Source organism: Mirounga angustirostris, unplaced genomic scaffold (assembly GCF_029215605.1).
Source record: "Mirounga angustirostris isolate CCGP_5_RB_7025 unplaced genomic scaffold, mMirAng1.0.hap1 SCAF_1, whole genome shotgun sequence".
Classification (NCBI taxonomy): domain Eukaryota; kingdom Metazoa; phylum Chordata; class Mammalia; order Carnivora; family Phocidae; genus Mirounga; species Mirounga angustirostris.
The window spans coordinates 211746340-211766583 of NW_026991709.1; the positions used below are offsets into that span (position 1 = coordinate 211746340).

The 20244-nt window shown below is 59.9% G+C and overlaps 1 protein-coding gene across 2 annotated transcripts; it reads left to right on the top strand.

The window, feature by feature from the left end:
- Nucleotides 1-117: 117 nt before the first annotated feature.
- Nucleotides 118-20182, top strand: LONP1 (lon peptidase 1, mitochondrial). Of its 2 annotated transcripts, XM_045863233.3 has the most exons (18): nt 121-585; nt 3816-3904; nt 4562-4681; nt 6465-6693; nt 8379-8440; nt 9010-9139; nt 9603-9686; nt 10774-10994; nt 11814-11952; nt 12714-12892; nt 14306-14393; nt 14814-14936; nt 15020-15136; nt 17339-17479; nt 17794-17959; nt 18469-18686; nt 18782-18946; nt 19818-20182. In XM_045863233.3, exons 1-18 carry the CDS (start codon nt 154-156, stop codon nt 19992-19994), a joined length of 2880 nt encoding a protein of 959 aa, XP_045719189.1. In that variant the 5' UTR covers nt 121-153; the 3' UTR covers nt 19995-20182. The 2 variants fall into 2 exon arrangements, with proteins under 2 accessions (XP_064428762.1, XP_045719189.1); XM_064572692.1 differs by lacking the exons at nt 17339-17479; nt 17794-17959; nt 18469-18686; nt 18782-18946; nt 19818-20182 and adding an exon at nt 15608-17326 and having other exon boundaries at nt 118-585.
- The last annotated feature ends 62 nt before the right edge of the window (nt 20183-20244 follow it).

Below are 20244 nucleotides of genomic sequence, written 5' to 3' on the forward strand. Positions count from 1 at the left end.
GCCCTGCAGGCCCCACCCCCGCCGCTTTCCGTTCCGGGTCACGCCCCCTCCCCCCCCCCCCGGGGGGCCCTGGGCACGCGCGGCACTGCACGTGCGCACTAGCGGGCGAGAGGAAATGACGCAAGTTCTGTGCGTCCCCAGGATGGCCGGGCTATGGCGGCGGGCACAGGCTACGTGCGGCTGTGGGGCGCTGCGCGATGTTGGGCGCTGCGGCGGCCACTGTTGGCCCCCGCCGGGGGGCGGGGTCCGACTGCCGCCGGAGTGTGGTTACCCAGAGGCCGGCGGGCCTGCGACGCCTCGCCTCCCTGGGCGCTGTGGGGCCGAGGCCCCGTGGCCGCGGGCCAGTGGCGGGGACTTTGGGAGGCGAACAGCCGCGGCGGCGGTGGCGCATTCTCCGGCGGCGAGGATGCCTCCGAGGGCGGCGCGGAGGATGGAGCCGCGGGCTCGGGGGCCAGCGCGGGGGGCGGGGAAGGCCCGATCATAACGGCGCTGACTCCTATGACGATTCCAGAGGTATTCCCGCACTTGCCGCTCATCGCCGTCACCCGCAACCCGGTGTTTCCGCGCTTCATCAAGATTATCGAGGTAATGAGCAGCCCCGCGGTGGCTCCAGTTTCCCCAGCTCTTCAAGCAGCGGGTTGGACCGAGGGATCCTTGAGCACCCTCATGCCACAACTTATTCCAGGCATGAAGCTTCTTAAAAGTTGGAGTTCGAGTCCTTGCCTTCTCGCTAGTTTGGTGAACTTGAGCCAGATTCCTCCCCCTTCCAGATCCCTGATGAACCCAGTGAACTTAAGACTGCCCAATTAGAGCCTTAGTCATAGAACTCTCCGATGCTGGAAAGGACCGAAAAGTCTTGTGGCCCAGTTACTTTTCTGCGGGTTTTGGTAAATGTTTCGTGACACTCTTACTCGGGGCGGTTTGCAGTCTGGTTTCGAGCCCCTTTGGGATCAGGATTCATTCTTTCCTTAAACATTTCTTGACCGCTTACCACGTTCCAGGTACGGTTTTTAGGGATACAGCAGTGAACAAGACTGATAAAAATTCCTGCCTTTGGAGCTTACGTTCTAGCGGGATACAAGAGGCAATAAACAAGATTAGTAGGCAAATTACATGTTGGAAGGCAATGACTGCTATAGGGATAATAAAGCCAGGAATAGAGTATAGGAGACTTAGGAGGAAGGTGGGGGAAGGATGTTTTCAGAGGGGTGCAGCCATGGTTTTTTCATTCAGAAGAGTGTTCTTGACCTGCTATGTAACAGGCACTGGGGATACAGCAGCAAACAAGTCAGATGCAATCCCTGTGCCTAAGGAACTTGTATTTTGATGGAAGAGACGTTAAGCAAGATCGTTTCAGACTAAGAGCTAAGGGAATGGGGATGATGGACTGGGGTGATGTAATAGAAAGCAATATGAGTGCAAGGAACTTGAGTTTTTAGAGTAGGAAGGACCCAGATGGCTTCCTTTTTCCCTGTCCCCTCCCTCCACCCCCCTTTTTTTAAAGCTTTTATTTATTTATTTGAGAGAGAGAGAATGAGAGAGAGCACATGAGAGGGGGGAGGGTCAGAGGGAGCAGCAGACTCCCTGCCGAGCAGGGAGCCCGATGCGGAACTCGATCCAGGGACTCCAGGATCATGACCTGAGCCGAAGGCAGTCGCTTAACCAACTGAGCCACCCAGTCGCCCCCTCCCCCCCCCCATTTTTTAAAAACAATGTGGAAATTAGAGTCCTTGGTGAAAGGTTATTTGTTAACTGAGCAAGGTCATATGATGAATCAGCCTCTGCATTCACTCTCCAGCCTCTCCCTCATACTCTAGTCTCTGCTAAATAAATCTCAGGACCGGAGGAGCCCCTTCCACCTCCTCTCCCACCTGCTGATTGTGTGTGTTCGAGCTACTCTCCCAAGGGTCTTCCTTGGTTTTTTGTTTTGTTTTTTTTTAAAGATTTTATTTTATTTATTTGAGAGAGAGAGAATGAGAAGCAGAGAGCATGAGAGGGAGGAGGGTCAGAGGGAGAAGCAGACTCCCTGCCGAGCAGGGACCCCGATGCAGGACTCGATCCCGGGACTCCAGGATCATGACCTGAGCCGAAGGCAGTCACTTAACCAACTGAGCCACCCAGGCACCCTTCCTTGGTTTTGAGTAGTGGTTACTTGCAGGCCCCAGAGCCTATGGGTTCATATCCTAGCTCCACCACCCATAGCTCCTTCACCTTCAGAAAGCTGTTCCTCTGGGCCTTCTTTTTCTCATCTGTGAAATGGGCCTCATAATCATACCTCAGTTCCTAGAGCTGGTCTGGGAGGTCAGTCCATCTGTGTCAGGGGTATAGCCTCATACCTTAATCAGAAGCTGCTGCTATTTCCTGTGTGGTAGGCTCCTTACATTTCAGAAGTGTGCCCTGGAGGCCTTTTTCCTGGCCTTGACCCCAGCCGACCTCTGGGGCCAGGAGTGGTCAGCTACGGTCCCCTCAGCCCTGCAAAGTGGCAGATGCCTCTTGTGCCCTGTGCCCAGAGAGGAGGACTCCAGGAGATTCTGTCTCCCCACCCAGAGTTAGCCAGGACGGTTAAATGAAACACTGCGGAAAGCAGGAGACTGGCACATGGTATGCACTGTGTTTCTATTGTTTTTACCTTGTCAGTGACGATGAGGAATCCTGCCAAAGAGAGGAGGCAAGTGCTAAGATGCAGCATTCAGCTGTTACCAGAGAGGAATTAGGGAAACTTCCATGGCACTGGGAAAAGGTTTCTGGACCTATTAACAAAGCTGTGTTTACTCTTGATTGTGTGGTTGACACGGCCTGGGGCTAAGTTGCTCCTGTAGTTTCTCCCCTTATTAGTGGCCTCTCAGTATAGATCAGTGGTTCTTAATATGTGGTGGGTCATGTACCCATCCTTATTGCTGTCATGGACCTTTTCCCTGGGAAAAACGCATCTGTAGGGTCAGGAATTCCGGGACTGTAAGTTAAGAGCGCCTGCTAAGGGATGAGTTAGAACACTGGTTCTCAAACTGTGGTGATGAGGCCAGCAGTATCAGCATCACTTGGGAGCTCGTTTGAAATGCAGATTCCCAGGCCAACTCCAGGCCTCCTCTGTCAAAAAACTCCAGGGCTGGGGCCCAGCCATCTGTCTTAGCAAGTCTTCCAGGTAATTCCAATGCATGCTGAAGTTTGAGGGCCCTTCAGTGTAATCAGGGTCTGGGGTGGGAATTAATGGGCTGGAAGGAAATCACTTGAGCCTTACGGACATCTGTGCTCCTGCCCCATCAGAAGTCCCTAGAAGATGTTAGCCCTCTCCCTGTCATTGAAGTGACATCAAGATGATGCATTGTCATCCTGAAGCTTTCAGGCCTTGATCAAAAGGGTGTAGATGTGATTGGGAAATACGATGCAAATTGAAGGCAGTTGTGGCCTGGGGGATGGGCCACGGCTGAATTGTGCACATTTAGTGTTGTCCTTCTGACATTGATAAAATCAGAATAGTCTGGATTTTCAAGCCAAGACATTTCATCTCTGAAAAGCTCTTGAAATTGGAAGTGAAATCAATTTCTTGGTTCTGGCCATTGGTCTACTTTGAGTGTTCTTTAGAAAGCAGGGGAACCACCAAGGAATGCAGCCCTGTCAACCTGTCCCACTACATTCTCTACGTGTGTGTGTATGTGTATGTGTGTTTGGTTTGGGACTTCCTGGACTGTGTTGGTTAGTGTCCTGGGTCAGGTTAGTATAGCCTCGAGAATAATCTAGAAAATGCTAGAGCTGCTGTCAAAACGTCAGCTAGAAAACCTGCCCTGTGTTTCACTTTGGGGTCATTGTCATGCTAGGTTAAAAATAAGAAGTTGGTTGAGCTGCTGAGAAGGAAAGTCCGTCTTGCCCAGCCATACGCCGGTGTCTTTCTGAAGAGGGATGACAAGTAAGTGTAACTTTTCCTTCACTTCGTCATTGAAGTTGCCCTGGAGTGCAGCTCATCACAAGTCCTGCTCTGTAGAGTAGTCTGGACCTCTGACCTTTGACCTGGAAGAAATCAAGCAAAACCTACCAAGCACAAGGCCAAGATCCAAGCATACTTTTTTAGTCTGGGCTGAAGACTTGGCTCGGCTCTGGGTTTCATGTGTTGTCAAGTTGTTGACGGGGGGCGGATATTAATCTCCAGGACCTTTGGTGGTCAACCTGCCTGTGAGGTCGCTTGAGAGCAGAGCTAGGTGGGCGGATAGTACAGCTCCAGGTACATCCACCTTGACTCCAGGTGGGAATTAGTTGCGCTTCTGAGTTAGAAGGTACGTTCTGTAGGGGGAGGTGTGGAATGAGATCCGTTCCGTCCGGGCCTGTCCTTATAGCTGACTTCGCCTGGCAGCTACTCACCTGTGCAGCAGCGGCAGCCGAGGGCCGCCCTCAGCTGGCAGGCGCTCTGGGGGGCCCTGCAGCCCCTGCAGGAGCGAGGAGGTTGCCCTCGGTTTCCAGTGGAGGCTGGCAGGAGTGTTTCTCTTCTCTTCCTCCTCCCTCTTCGCCCGAGATATCCCACTGGGAATCAGGGCCTGTGACCGTGCACCTTTGTGTCCCTGTCCCTCAGCAATGAGTCTGACGTGGTTGAGAGTCTGGATGAGGTCTACCACACGGGGACGTTTGTCCAGATCCACGAGATGCAAGACCTTGGGGACAAGCTGCGCATGATCGTCATGGGACACAGAAGGTGAGGGGCCCCGAGTGTGTAGGATGGGGCGGGGCAGAGGCACTGAGGGTCCCCAGGTTCTGGTACCGGCCGTCCTTGCTCAGCCCTACTGCCTTGTAGGAGCTAGACCAAACCTGGAGATGGCGGACACAGGTCACCTCTGGGTCGCTCTTAAAGTGGTAGTATGGGTGGTCAGTGACAGCTTGTATCTTTCATGCACATCATTCACAGGCGTGTCACAGATACTGAACAGTAAGTTGCCTCACGCCCCAGCTTCGGTAGGCTTACGTGCCTAGGTGTCAGCTGTTCATGGTTGGGCATGCCTGCTTTTTGCCCAAGTGGCCTTGTCTGCGTCTGTGCGCAGATCATGCTGGATGTCCAGCTTAGCGCCGCGGTTTTTCACTCGACCAGACACGTTTCCTTGTCAGTCTGTGTAGTTTCCACGGCCACTCTGCCGGAGGGCTGCATACAGCGTGTGAGCCCAGTTTAAATCCTTGTCCTGTCACAGTTAATTATGAAAAATTTGCAGGATCCCGCTGGGTTGCAGCTCTCCAGCTTTTCACTTGTGTTCCAGGAAACACTGGTTCTCAAGATGCTTGTCAAGAGTGCCACAGTCAAATCCACATGGGAAACATTTCTGAGTCCTGAGCCATTAACGGAGTAAATGTTATGAAAAGCCCCTCAACAGAGACGCCCATTGGCACTTGTTGAGGATCGAGTTCTGGTCCTTCTCCCTCCCAGAGCTTTATTCTGGTGTTAGCAAGGCAGCACCCCCAGGACACACTCGGGGACACGGGCTGTGTTAGGCACTGGCTCTGTGAAAGGTCCCGGTGGCTGTCCCGCTGCACGGAGCTTCCACGCCCGTCTTCATCTGCTTCCATTAGGGGAAAGAGGCTGCCGCTCTATCCCCTGGGGGGATTTGTGAGCCGGAGGGAGTGGAAGATGCAACAAAATGAATGGAATGGTGGTGGCTACTAAGTGCTGTCCTGACCTATGAGGTGCCTTATGGAAGGAGTCCTGCTGGCTCCAAGGCCAGGCCTACTTTTTCTGTGCAGTCAACTGGGGTCAGCCAGGCACTGGGTCCCCGCCCCGCCAGCTCTCAGGCTGGCCCTCTGGGGAAGGTGGCAGTTAGTTACCCTGTGGGACAGGACAGAGCCAAGAGGTGAGATGGCATGTTTGCACTCATGTCACTTAACCCCTGATGTCTGCTGGGTATCTGGGGGTGGAGGTGGTAGATAACTGGGTGTGGAGAAACAGGCCAGGGGCCCAGCTCCCATCCCAAGAGGGGAGGATGTGAGCATCAAGGCAGGTCACCAGCTGAATTGTGGCAGTGGTGGGAGCTTTGGGGGGATGCGAAGATGGACAGGGTGAGGAGTAGGCATAGATGGGGGCTGGACCTCACATGGAGTGGACAGGGAGGGCCTCTTTGTGGAGGTGCCCTTGAACTGAGGCCTGAGCAACACGAAGGAGCTGCTGTCTGGTGAACTCCAGGCCGAGGGAGGGGCAGGTGGGGTCCTAGAGTTGGGCTGCGCTTGGTGGAGCAGACAGCTTGTGATGGGCCCCAGAGCTGGTTGCCGCTGGCTTACCCGGCAGACTTCAGATGTTCGCAGAGGACAGCGGGTGTTGGTGTGAAATGCGGAGTGGCTGGGTCAGCTGGAGGCCAGCGGTGTGCCAGGGGCGGGGGGTGCTTGTTTTGGGGTTCTGAGACAGCAGCTTGGTGTCCAGCTCCTGGGCCCAGCGGGCCTCTCCGTTGTCAGCGCTGGAAGCCCCTGCAGCTTCACGTCTCCCTTGTTTCCGTCTTCAGGATTCACATCCACAGACAGCTGGAGGTGGAGCCCGAGGAGGCTGAAGCCGAAAACAAGCAGAATCCCCGCAGGAAGACGAAGCGGGGCAAGAAGGCGGAGGAGGAGCTGAGCGGTGGGCACCACGTAGAGGTGATGACAGAACTTTCTTCGGGGCCCCCCAGCGAGGTGCTCATGGTGGAGGTGGAGAATGTTGTCCACGAGGACTTCCAGGTCACGGAAGAAGTGAAAGTAAGTCGCTGCGGCTGCCCACGGAGCTCCCTGGGCAGGGGACATGAGGCTCTAGCCCGTTAGGCTGTCAGGTTCTCGTGGAGTGCAAAATGTGCTCTTCCCCCCCCCCCCCCCCCCAAAGTCTAGGAAGAAAGTGGCATCCAGAAGGTAAAGGAAATGTGCCGAGGCCCTTAGCTGCCTGTGTGCAGGAGGCAGGGTTGTGACCTGGGTCCAGCCCGTGTCCGCTGTGCAGGAGCCTCCAGCCTTCTTTTCATACTGGCTCCTTTCCCTCAAGCCCAGGGCGCTAGGGAGTGGGAGCAGGGCCCACGCACTGTTCCCCGTGGCTTATAGACAGGCAGGCAGCAGCCTTCTGGCTGCCTTGAGCCCAGATGCAGGTTGCCTGCCGCCATCGTACCGTAGGGAGCCAGCTGTCTAGGTGGTGGGTGATGCCTTCCCGCCCGGTCTCCTGGTGCCGCAGCGGCGGGGGCTGCCTCCGGCAGGTGGGGGGTGAAGAAAGGCAGAGGTCATCAAAGGCTTGTTACCCTTGCGCGTCCCGGCATCATTGGCCTCCCTGGGGAGAACGCGCCGTGCCTAGCCAGCCAGCAGCCTCGGTCTGCTGTCGTGGCACAGTGTTGAACAGAGTTCTGGGCGCTTCTGAGCTTGGGGGGAAGGAATCCTGTGGTCCACTGGTGATGTCTGCCCCGAGCGCTGGGAGGGGTTTGGCTGCCTCTGCCCAGGGCAGCAGTCACACCCACAGGGCCATGCCACGATGGTGGAAACGTTCTCTGGTTCTGCACCACTAGCCCCCATGGTTATCAAGTGCTCGATCTGCGGCTAGTGCGACTGAGGAACGAAATGTCTGGTTTTGTCTTGATTCTAATTTATTTAAATGTGAGTAGCTATGCCTGGCTGCTGGACTGGGCAGCAGAGCTTTAGAGTTTCCTATGAGGATCGCTAGTGGGAGAAAAACACGGCGAAATTCATAGATGCCCCAGGGAAAAGAATCTGGGAGACTTGAGGAGGCTGCACACTCGTGCTCGTCTGTGCAAGCGCCATGGGCCTCTAGCTGCTCTCTACGAGTTCCTTCTGGAAGGTTAGCCCCGTCATTTCAGGGACGAACCCCTAACTAGAGGCTGGATGCTTTCTCCATTCCCACCTGTGCCCTCACTGGGGTGTGGTATGCTGGGAGCCACCTTCTGGAAATCACCGGGTTCCGATGGTTACCCCATAAACTGTCCATGGTCCCGCCAGGAGCATCACTGTCCTCGCTGTGGCGGTGATGCCTGTGGTATCCACAGCAGAGGGCGAGCCTGGGCCTGAGGTTCTGGGAGGGGATAGGCCAAGAGCTCTAGTGACTTGCCGGCACATCCCCAGAGAGGAGATTCAAACCAGAGTATGCTGAAGTTGAGGAGGGGAGCGTTGGTTGTGAGACTTGTGCTTGAAATAAAAAATAAGGAGTAAAAAAACCCCCGTCCTCCTTTTTTTCTGAAAATGGCTTGATCTAAGGTCAAGGTTGAGCGTGGTATAAGGAGGTAGGCGTTGGTGTTCATTTTTACTGTCTTGATCCTGAGTCCCCATGACTGGTGGATTCAGGCTATGCTCCTGGGCATCTGAGGCCCTACCTGGCTTGAGCCAGGTGGTAGGGGCTCCTTGGGCCATGGCCCTTGCTGGACCCAGGGACTGATGGCTGCCTCCCTGTTTGCCAGGCCCTGACCGCTGAGATTGTGAAGACCATCCGGGACATCATTGCCTTGAACCCGCTCTACAGGTTGGTCTCCGGCGCCATTCCCTAGTCCTGGTGTGTGGTCGACCCTCCCTGAGGCCAGCCTGGGGTCTGTCTGCCTCTTTCTGCAGCTGGGTTGGTGGGAGGCTTTTTCAGAGTGTTGTCCCGATAGAAAACCTTGCCAGGGGCAGAGATTCAGGGCCTAGAGCCCAGCCCTGTGTGAGTAGATCCTGCTTCCCTTGCGGCAGGGAGGCCCTGCAGGGGAGGGTGGAGGGAGATGCCTTAACCAGTGCAGGTTCTTTGCCTCCTTCATACTAACGGCCTTGGATTTGGCCGGAAGCCTTTTTGTCATCAGCTGAGGTGGAGGAAGGGAATCTCACTTGGAGGTCACTCCATGGCTGCTGGAGGGGGCTTGTGTCTGGGCATGGGGTCGTTAGTCTCGTGATTCTAGGACGGGTGGCCTCACTGCTCCACACCTGGCTTTCCGTGGGCATCCCAGGACCTTGACCCTCGCTGCCGGGAAAGGAGACTCAGGCCAGCGCTCCTGCCAGGGGCCCAGCCCTGGCTGCTGCAGCATCCCTGCACCCCGTGGCAGCATCCTCTGTCCCTTCCAGAGAGTCTGTGCTGCAGATGATGCAGGCCGGCCAGAGGGTGGTAGACAACCCCATCTACTTGAGCGACATGGGCGCTGCGCTGACCGGAGCTGAGTCCCACGAGCTGCAGGACGTCCTGGAGGAGACCAACGTGAGTGCGCCCTGGCCGGTGCTGATCTGCGTGGTGGGAGGCCTCCCAGCCTGGCTGCTTGTCCCCACCTCTGCTTTACAGTTCCATTTTGTGCTTGCACGGGTCTGTCAGGCCGCACCCTGCTCCCCTGTCTCTCTCGCGGCTGCTGGCATTCTCTCCGGGTGGTGCCTTCTGTTTAGCGGGTGGTATATTTGGCCCCACCCGGCTTGTGCTGTTAATGAGCCATGCCCCTACGAACGTTCTCGACCACAGCTTGCAGATGTGCCGGACTTTATCTGTAGGAGGTGTTTGCAGAACTGGGCTTACTGGGTCAGAGCAGGTTGTCTCGGGTTGGTGACACGTGGCCTGGTCACTCTGCCCTATTTGCGCTCCGTCTGGGAGGTGCCTGCTCCCCCCACATGCTCACCGTGCACAGAGAGGTGCCGACTTCTGACTGTCGCTTACGTCTTCCCTTTCCTGGCAGATTCCCAAGCGACTGTACAAGGCCCTCTCCCTCCTCAAGAAGGAGTTTGAGCTCAGCAAGCTGCAGCAGCGCCTGGGGCGCGAGGTGAGCCCGGGCTGAGGACATGCCTCCCCAGGGAGGGTGCCGTGCGGGCATCACTCGGGTGGGGCTGGGAAGCTCTGCAGTCCAGGATGCCCTCCATCATGGCAGAGCAGTGCGCTAGGTTCAGCATCCTGGGAAAATGCCGGACACTGGGGACCAGCCTGGGAGAGGTTGAAAATCTGTTTTCCCAAGGCTCCGCCATTTGTGGCCCCCCTTCCTGATTGTGGCCCAATCCATGGGCTGCCTGGATCATTGGTGCTTACCAGTCATGTTGTTTTTCAGAATTGACTCGCTGTTTCTACTTTATTTTGGAAGAAAACTTTCAGGTCACATCTTTACTTGGAAAATTTTTAACACTTGGTTATTAGCTTGAGGCAACTTCAAAAAATTTTTTTCTAAGATTTATTTGATAACATCGTTTTAAAAGATTTTATCTGTTTTTTGAGAGAGAAAGAGCATGAGCAGAGGGAAAAGACAAAGAGGGAGAAGCAGGCTGTCTGCAGAGCAGGGGGCCCAATGCAGGGCTCAGTCCCAGGGCCCTGAGATCATGACCTGAGCCGAAGGCAGATGCTTAACAAACCGAGCCACCCAGGCACCTGCCACTTTTTTAGTACTTATTTATGTCTACCCCTAGTGTGGGGCTCAGTCTCATAACCCTGAGATCAAGAGTCACATGCTCCACCTACTGAGCCCACCAGGCACCCCGGCACAAGGCAGTTCTTAATGCACCTCCGATGGGACACAGGAGTGGGGGCTGTAGGCGGCCCTGGTGCTCAGCGACCTCCGAGCCCTTGCCTGCAGCCCTGTCCATCCAGAGGAGGTCCGCGCCTTTGGGAGGTGCGCTAGCGGCAGGCGAGCTTCACCTGGTCGCAGTCAGGCCCAAAGAGCGAATCCCCTCCTCTCTTGGAACTTGGCATTGTTTATTTCTAGCTCAGGGAGACTGGGTTCAAGGAGGAGGGGTTGGAAGCGGCCGCTCGGCGTTTCCTTCTAACTGTGTCTGGAGGAAGCAGCGCCCCCTGCCCGTGGCAGTCCACGGACATGCCTGTGCGCCCTCCCGTGTGCTCTGACCGCGGCCCCTCGGCCCCTGCAGGTGGAGGAGAAGATCAAGCAGACGCACCGCAAGTACCTCCTGCAGGAGCAGCTGAAGATCATCAAGAAGGAGCTGGGCCTGGAGAAGGAGGACAAGGACGCCATTGAGGAGAAGTTCCGCGAGCGGCTCAAGGAGCTCGTGGTCCCCAAGCACGTCATGGACGTAGTGGATGAGGAGCTGAGCAAGCTGGGCCTGCTGGACAACCACTCCTCCGAGTTCAAGTGAGCGTCCTGGGGGCCGTGCCCGTCCACATGGCGTCCGCCCTCGAAGGCGGCCCCCCTCTCGTGCCTCAGCCTCGGAAAAGCCGGTGACCTGGCAGGGTCCAGGATGCCAGGCCCAGAGGTCGGGAGGGTGGGTCCCTTGGGCACCCTCTGGTCACGCTGGGCGCCTGAGAAGCACTTGGTGTGTGATGGTCCTCTTGGCGACCCCGTGTGGAACACACTTTTTTTTGTCACTCGTTTCCCAGCTGGAGAAATTACCTCTTAAGAGAAGTCAAGTCAGTGAGCAGGGCCTCTGAGCTGGTGGATGGGGACAGGGATTTGATCCCAGGGATGTCTGGCTTTAAGCAGTGCTTCCAGCCAGGACCCCTCCCCTTGCCCCCTTGCCCCCTTGCCTCTGTGCCCTCCTTTGCATGCCCTTGAGAGCCAGGAAGTCAGCGTCTCTTCCTGGGGCCTCAGCCTTGCCCCGTGGGTGCGCAGCTCCCAACCTGGGGTTGCTCTTGGGGCAGCGCTGACCTGCCACCAGCCAGCCCTGTGTCCCACGTGCCCCGGGTGAGGTAGTCTCCTGCCACCTCCACGGAAGGGGATTCCGAGCAGTCCCCGTGCTCGCCATGTCTGGGCCAGGAAAAGGCCGAGCCCCTGTGCTGGGAGCCGGGCAGCGCCCACAGTGCGGCCTTTGCCGGTTATCGGCGCCTCCAGCTGAGGCACCCTGGGCGCGGTTCATGCGTCGGGGTCAGCGGGCTCTGGCACCGTGGATTGGCCGCGGCCGCGCCGGGCAGTGAGCTGGGCCCCGCTTACCAGCTCTGGTCTGTCCTCTGGCAGTGTCACTCGTAACTATCTGGATTGGCTGACGTCCATCCCGTGGGGCAAGTACAGCGATGAGAATCTGGACTTGGCCCGGGCCCAGGCGGTGCTGGAGGAGGACCACTATGGGATGGAGGATGTCAAGAAGCGCATCCTGGTGAGGTCCCCCGCACCCCTCCCCTGGGTCCCAGGCCTTCCCACCCCCTACAGCCCACCCCGTCCCTGTGAGGCCCGCCTGCACCCCTCATGCAGGTCCTTGGGCATGGGCTTCTCGAAGCCTCCCCTGGGCGCCACAGTCCCACCTCCCAGGCACTTGTTCTGAGCACACAGGGCGGGCTCTGAGCAGCAGGGTCTGTGGTGATCTGGATTCGGGACCCAGGCTTCCCCCCATGCTTGGGAGGGGCGGGGGGAGTCTCAGAGGAGCCCCTTGCGGAATTTCTGGTCTAGGCTCTGGGAGGGTCTTGGCCAAGACAGGGCTGGCGGGGGGGTCAGCAGAGGCTGAGGAAGGAGAGGAGAGGTGGAGGGCTCCAGGGGGAGGAGCAGCTCAGAGGCGGCAAGGGCAGCCTGGGCCAGGCCGTCTGCTCCAGGGGCCTCGGGTTTCCGAGGAGGGACAAGAATCGTGCCTGACGACATGAGACGGGCCTGGCTCAGCGCCAGTAAGCTGTGGCTGGAGCGGCAAGAGGGTCGATACGGTCCAGGATGTGGGAGGAAGGGGTTGCTAGCAGCTCGGCCTGCTGCCCTGGCCACCCGCAGGCGGTCACTGCAGTCCGCCCGGCCCCTCCGGGTCATGCCTGGTCCCTTGCACAGCCCCCTCGGCCTGAAAGGCAGCGTGACAGTGGCGAGGATCACATCAGGTAGGGCCCCTGGTCCTGCAGAGTGGGCGGCGCGTGGCTCATGGGAGCCTGCCTCCACCTGCAGGAGTTCATCGCTGTCAGCCAGCTCCGAGGCTCCACCCAGGGCAAGATCCTCTGCTTCTACGGCCCCCCTGGCGTGGGCAAGACCAGCATCGCCCGCTCCATCGCCCGCGCCCTGAACCGCGAGTACTTCCGCTTCAGCGTCGGGGGCATGACGGACGTGGCTGAGATCAAAGGGCACAGGTAGGCCCGGCCGGGCTCCGTTCCTGTGTGTGCAGGGGGGTGTCAGGGCGAGCGGTGATCTCTGCTCACGCTGAGGTAAGTGACCCACGAGCCCAGCGGAGTCCAGCCGCTCAGTAGTTGGCTCAGAACACTGGCCTCTCGACTGCCAAGCAGGCAGACTCCCGGGAGTGTTTGTTTGCCAGGCTGTTGGTAGTCGGTCTCGCTTATTCCAGCTTCCATCCTACCCAGTTCAGCTCCCCCAGCGCTGCGGCCAGAGTTCAGGGCCATGCACCCAGCCCCAGGACTAGGGACTGTGGACCAGAGCCAGGGGCGAGGTGGGCCCCACTGAGAATGGGGCAGCACGTCAGTGAGGCCCCGGCACCTCTCCTGGGTCTTCTCTCCCTCCCCAGCCGGAGCAGGGGCTGCTACCCTGAGTCCAGGGTCTGAGAACCGCCAGCTGTGTGCGTGTGCCCGTCCGTTGGGGCAGTTATGGTGTGTTCTCCTGGAGCTCACACCGTCATTCCGTCTCTGCCTCCCTCTCTCCCCCCAACTTACTCTGCTCCAGCCACATGGGCTTTCAGCACACTACGCCTGGTCCTGCCCTTGCCCCAGGACCTTTGCACAGGCTGTTCCCCCAGAAAACCCTCTTCCTTCAAATACCCACATAGCTTGTCTCTTCGCTTTTTTTGCTCAGGACCTCTTCTCAAAACGCTCCCTATCCCCACTTTATTGCCCCTGAAATGTCATTTCAGATCTTCCATCCTGTCTTACCTTTGTAGAGCGTATACGGTTTACTGTACCTCGTGATTCCCTGCTCCATCTGGCTATCTGTCTGCCCTGCTGGGTCTTCCCTCGCAGGCACGGGACTCGGGTCTGCCTTACTCTCTCTGAGTGCCAGACTGCCGCAGCTGAGCTGGGACAGTAGAGCAAGGAGGAGGTCAAAAAGCACTCCGGCAAGCGCTAGCCAGGTCTGGGCCATGGGCCCTGTGACCCCGAGGCCTGGGAGGCCGTGCTGTGCCTGGGGAGACCTGGGTGGGGGGAGCATTTCTGCCGCCGGCAGCACCTGGCTGCTCCTGACCTCTATTCTGTTAGATTGGGCCGTGTGGGCTGGATTCCACCATCCGGATAGGAGGTGCTGGCCGGGGGGACGGGTCTGAGCGAGACCTGGTTTTGCATCTGTTTTCCCAGCCTGAGTCAGGCCTGGAGGGCGACATTCCCGTCGCTGGAGAGCACAGGCTGGAGGGGTGCCGTCAGCCGGTGCCAGCCTCCACGCCGCCTCCACGGTGGCCACCTGCTGTGCATCTCCCCGTTGCCGCCTCCAGGCAGCCCTCCACAGAGGCCGAGTGGTACACTGAGGTCCTGGGGCTCTCTGCGAGCTGGGCCTGTGGGTGCCGCCGGGTAAGGAGCCCACCTCTCCTGCGCTCTGCCCCCCAGGAGGACGTACGTGGGTGCTATGCCAGGAAAGATCATCCAATGCCTGAAGAAAACCAAGACGGAGAACCCTCTGATCCTGATAGATGAGGTGTGCACGGACGAAGGGCTGGGCGCACGGCCGGACTGGGAGCTGACGAGGCAGCCCAGCCTCCGTTCCTAGCACCCTTCCCCGCGGTCAGACACAGTCCCTTAGGTCCTCCTGAGCCAGAGCTCCAGGCAGTCCTGACCAGGCAGAGTCTGCATCCAAGACTGGACCCGCGGCCCCTGCCATTTCAGTTGTCCCCTAGTCACCGTGTGGTCCCACCGCCACCAGGCCACTTCATGACAGGCTTCTGTCCTGCCTCGGAGGACCCCATGGCAGCCCTCCTGCTCCGGGCTTGCCCAGTGCCCGCCCCTGGTGCTAGTGAAATCTGGTCCCGCCCGGCACCCTCCCACCAGGAGCATCTGGTAAGCAGGCACGGGGGGGCGGGACGGGTTCCCAAACTGCCTACCTCTGCTGCCCCTTCAGGTGGACAAGATAGGCCGGGGCTACCAGGGGGACCCCTCGTCAGCACTGCTTGAGCTGCTGGACCCCGAGCAGAATGCCAACTTTCTGGATCACTACCTGGACGTGCCCGTGGACCTGTCCAAGGTGTGTGTCCCGCCGGGGAGCTGGGCCCAGTGGGGAGAGGCAGGGTGGCCAGTCCTCCGGTACCTCCCTGCTGCCCTCCCCAGGTGCTGTTCATCTGCACGGCCAATGTCACTGAGACCATCCCAGAGCCGCTGAGGGACCGGATGGAGATGATCAACGTGTCTGGCTACGTGGCCCAGGAGAAGCTCGCCATCGCAGAGGTGAGCGCAGGACCCTCGCCCCAGCTCTAGACAGCGGGGGTGCCCCCCTGCAGCTGGGGCTGGGGGCATAACTGAGCACCGAGTGCCAGGCCCCTAACCAGAGCTGCAGGGGACAGTCCACAGCGGCCCTGCTCGGAGCGGGGGCGGCTGGGGTCTGCCCACTCGTGTAGCGTGAGTGTCGCCAAGAGCAGAGGCGAGCCCGCTGTGAGCCGTGTAACCCCGGCGCGGGCACTTCCCCAGCCCGCCCGCTTCTCCGGCTTAGTTCCGCTCCTGCCTGGGGTTCATGTTATACCCCCGCGGGCTGAGGGCCCAGGCCCCCGGGATGCTCCTGCTTCGGATGCCAGTTGTGCATTCCAGGGCTCGCTTCCTTCTGCCAGCTGGCTGTAAATCGGGTGTTCCCACACTTCTTCTTGGGGCTTGCTGGGTTGCTGTAACAGCTCACTGAGCTCAGACGGTTTCCTTCCTTACCAGTTCATTATAGAGGATCCAACCGGGGAACAGCTGGAACAGCCGCGTCAAGCCCGGCAGGGGCAGGGGCAGGGGCTTCTGGGCGGTCCTTGGGCACCCCCCTCCCAGCGCCTCCCGGCGGGTCCGCATTCTCCTAGCTCCTCGGCCCAGGGTGTTTATCGAGGCTTCATTCTGTGTGCATCGTTGAGTAAATCATTAGCCACCGTGACTGTCCCTCCAGCCCTCTCCTCTCCCTGGGGGTCGGGGCGAGGCCCTCAGACCCCCGCCCCAGGAGCCACCTCGCTGGCCCAGGCTCAGGTGTGGTGCCAAGGGGCTGTATCGTAGGTCCCAGCAGCTGGCCCACTCACCCTGCCACTTGAAAACTCCAGGGTCTCGGGAGCTCGGGGGCCAGAGACCCACCCAGTACAGATTTCTTCTACCCCACTCTCCCGGGCCCCGGCACAGGAACAAGGGGGAAAGAGCACAGTCTCTCCTGGGTGTTCCAGGCACGGGTAGCTGGTGCTCCGCTGGGGACTGTGCGTTCGGCCCTGATAGTCCTCTCCGCCGTCAGTGCGCTGCTCCCTGTCCCCAGCACACCTGTCCCAGGGCCGGCACCCCTGCCGCCCGTCTTCCCACCAGCCGTGCGTCCTTGAGCTCTGTGACGGAACGAGTGTCCTAGGCCGAGGCTCACCCGGGATTCAGGTCTCTGTGCATTTCCTGGACGTTATTGGTCTCCCCAGGCCGGGGGCTGGATTCCTATCCTGAAGAACGTTAAGCGGAGCAGAGAGCCAGATTTCCTTCCAGAGAAAAGGGAAACTGTTTCTGACCCAGTGTTTCTAACTGGAAAGAGGTTGCGCACGTTTCTCCCTGAGCCCATTGCAGCCTATGGGTGCTGGGCCCCAGCCCTCGGGGCCTGACACCAGCCTCCTGTCTCCTGGGGTGGGAGGGGAGCCAGAGGAGCTCTTGGCTGAGGTAGTTACAGGGGTCCTGGGGCCTCCCCACCCGGCCAAGGAGGGGCAGGCTTGGGACCTGGGCAGGGGACTGCTTTTAAACCTTTAAAGGGATGATAAGAGAACATGGACTCCCAGAGGCTTCGGGGCCACCCATGTCGGTCAACAAACGTATTGACGTGTATGGTTGTGTCCCTCATGTCTCAGCTGCTTTCTACCCCCCAGTTGGTGCTCAGGTCTGTCTGTCCCAGGACTGCTGTGTGGCAGGAGTCGGGCTGGGCTGTGGGGGACCTTGGGGCCTCTTGACCTCCACATTCCTGTCTGCTCGGGGTGACAGCCGGTCAGTGTGAGTGGGGGGAGCCCAGGGATCAGGGGAGACCTTCCTGGAGGAGTGGCATCTCAGCTGACATTTGGAGGAAGGGCAGGAATGGAACCTGGGCAGAGGATGCGGCAGGAGCAGGGGCCTGGGAGCTTCTGGAGGTGGTGGGCTGGGCATCTGCGGGCTCACCGTGGGGTCCTGGCGCCCACCATGCGCTCTGCCCATACTCCCTCCTCCTCGCCTTGCTGGCTCCTTATTCTCGGGTCATCGCTTTGCTGTCACCTCCTGGGGCGGCCTTCCGCGAGCTCTCCCTGCTCCCCCCCCTCCCAGCACCCCCCCCCCCCCCCCGGGATGAGAGCTTGTGCAGGCTGGTGCTGGGCCCGTCTCCATCATCTCTAGCCGGCCAGGGGTCTTGGGAAGGCTCAGTGGTGAGTGGGGGCCACAGGAGAGGCGCCGGTTCTTGACCCTGAGGCCCCTCCCTGCCAGCGGTACCTGGTGCCTCAGGCCCGTGCCCTGTGTGGCCTGGACGAGAGCAAGGCCAGGCTGTCGTCAGACGTGCTGACCCTGCTCATCAAGCAGTACTGCCGGGAGAGTGGTGTGCGCAACCTGCAGAAGCAGGTGGAGAAGGTGAGCCCGGGAGGGCGGGGTGGGGGGGCGACCCCGGGACACACCCTGCAGATTCCACCGCAGGGGGACCCCACAGGAGGCCCGTCCACAGAGACAGGAGAGGGTGGGGGCTGGGGAGTTGGTGCTTCATGGCGACAGTCGCCGTGTGGGGAGATGGAAAGTTCTGGAGACGGATGTGAACGCACTTGAAGCCGTGAAGCTGTAAACTTGTAAGTGGTTGAAATGGTCATTTTATGTATTCTACCGCAATGTTAAAAATTAAAAACGCGTGGGGTGAGGGGCGCACGCCCACCCTGCTGCCTTGCCCGCTCCAGGTGTTACGGAAGTCTGCCTACAAGATCGTCAGCGGCGAGGCCGACCTGGTGGAGGTGACGCCCGAGAACCTGCAGGACTTCGTGGGGAAGCCCGTGTTCACCGTGGAGCGCATGTACGACGTGACGCCGCCCGGCGTGGTCATGGGGCTGGCCTGGACCGCCATGGGTGAGCAGCAGCTCCGTCCCAGCTCCCCTCACTGAAGGGGTTCGGGAGACCGGGGGCTCATCAAGGAGGGAGAAGATGGGCCCACAAGGTGGCGCTAGCGCCCCACAAGCCTTACTTGCATTGAGGGGCGTCCCTCTGGCCTGGGGGGCGCTGACACCCAGCAGGGGGCCCTCCTCGTCCGGGTGACCTCGCTCTGCCCCGCAGGGAGGCCGGGCAGCGGGCCGGGGGGGTGCCGTGGGGAGAGGTCCACAAAACCGGCCGGCTCGGAACAGTGCAGTCCCTGCTCATTTGGATGAGACGGAAGGGAATTGGGGTTCGGTGCTGGGAGGCCGCGACCTCGCTGTGTCCACGTGAACCGGCGGCAGTCCCAGTGGCAGCGCTGCACGGTGAAGCAGGGGGGCGGCAGGCCAGCGGGAGCGCGCAGGGGAGACGTGGGTGTCCCCTAGGCGCCCCACTGCGAGGCTCGGGGAGGGGTCCCGGGTTCACAGCCTCTGTGGCTGGTCTGCCAGGAGGCTCGACGCTGTTTGTTGAGACGTCCCCTCGGCGGCCCCGAGACAAGGACAGCAAGGGGGACAAGGATGGAAGCCTGGAGGTGACAGGCCAGCTGGGGGACGTGATGAAGGAAAGTGCTCGCATCGCCTACACCTTCGCCAGGGCCTTCCTGATGCAGCAGGACCCCTCCAATGATTACCTGGTGACCTCCCACATCCACCTGCATGTGCCCGAGGTGAGGCCCCGCCTGCCCGCTCGGGCTCCAGCCCCGGCCCCCTAGCGGAGCCCAGCCCTCATCCAGCCGCCCACCCACCTGCCTCTCCCCACCAGGGCGCGACCCCCAAGGATGGCCCAAGCGCCGGCTGCACCATTGTCACGGCCCTGCTCTCCCTGGCGACGGGCCGGCCGGTGCGGCCAAACCTGGCCATGACGGGCGAGGTGTCCCTCACGGGCAAGATCCTGCCGGTGGGCGGCATCAAGGAGAAGACCATCGCGGTGAGTCTGGACCAGAGCCCCCCCCCCCCCCCCGTGTGGCCCTGTGTCCTCGCACAGCTGGCGTAGGCCTCAGGCAGGCAAGGACGGGTGCCCGCTGCTTACGGACTACGACTTGGGCCCGTGTTGAGCAGTGTCCTGGCCGTCCCTGTCCAGTGGGCCTCTGCCTCTTGGAGCAGAGTTCCCATCTTGGTCGCTCTCCTTCCTCAACCAAGAATCGGGGATGCAGAAAAAGCAGGAGAATGGCCTCCTGGGGGTGCAGCGAGAGGCCTACCTCGACCAGTTGGTCCTGGGCTTCTCCCTCAGTGGTGGGACTCCGGCCCCATCACGCAGCCCTGGATCCCCTGCCTCCTGGAACCTGGCCTTACCTGCAGCCCCATCCCCCCCTTGAACTGCCTACAAGGTGGGGTCCCCAGCCTTGTAGACACTCTACACCTCACTTTCCTCACTTGCAAAGGGGGAGATGAAATAAGGCAGCACGTGCTGTGTCCCTGGATGGTCCCCCAAAGGGCTAGTGAGGCAGCGGCAGGGTGACGTGGGGCCCGGTGGCAGGAGCCCTGGAGGACTGCGGGCAGAGCAGAGGGGGGAGTCTGGAGCTCGCAGGTGCCCCCAGGCTGTACAGTAAGGCTGGGCGTGCTTTAACGCACGGTTTCTGTTAAATTCCCTGGTGCGCTTAGCTGCCCAACCACTCAGCCTAAGGCCCTGGTTACTGTGATGCATCAGAAAACGGGGTCTCTGGGAGACTGGCTCCTGAAGAGAGGCCGGGAATGGGGTTCGGGCTTCAGTTTCCTCAGCTGCGAGATAGGGTGTGCGGGGGAGCCCGGTCCGGGCCGAGCCGTGCTCAGCTGACGTGCCCGCGGGCCCTCCCTCCCAGGCCAAGCGTGCTGGAGTGACGTGCATCGTCCTGCCAGCCGAGAACAAGAAGGACTTCTACGACCTGGCCGCCTTCATCACCGAGGGCCTGGAGGTCCACTTCGTGGAGCACTACCGCGAGATCTTCACCATCGCCTTCCCCGAGGAGCAGCCGGCGGCCCTGGCCGTGGAGCGGTGACGGCAGGCCCGGCTCTGCTGGCACAGACGGGCCGGTTGGGCCAAGGGGGCACCAGGGCCAGGAGCTCTGGGCAGCTGAGCCACCCAGGGGCTCAGCGGAGGCCCAAGTCGAAGGACCTCAGTTACGGCTTAATCACGGAGTCTGGCATATGTGAACTATTTAATTATGATTAAAACCCCTTTCCGGTACCGCCTGGCTGCTTGTTCTGTGCACTCTGCCCCTCACCGGTGCGTCCTGGAGGCGCGCCCCC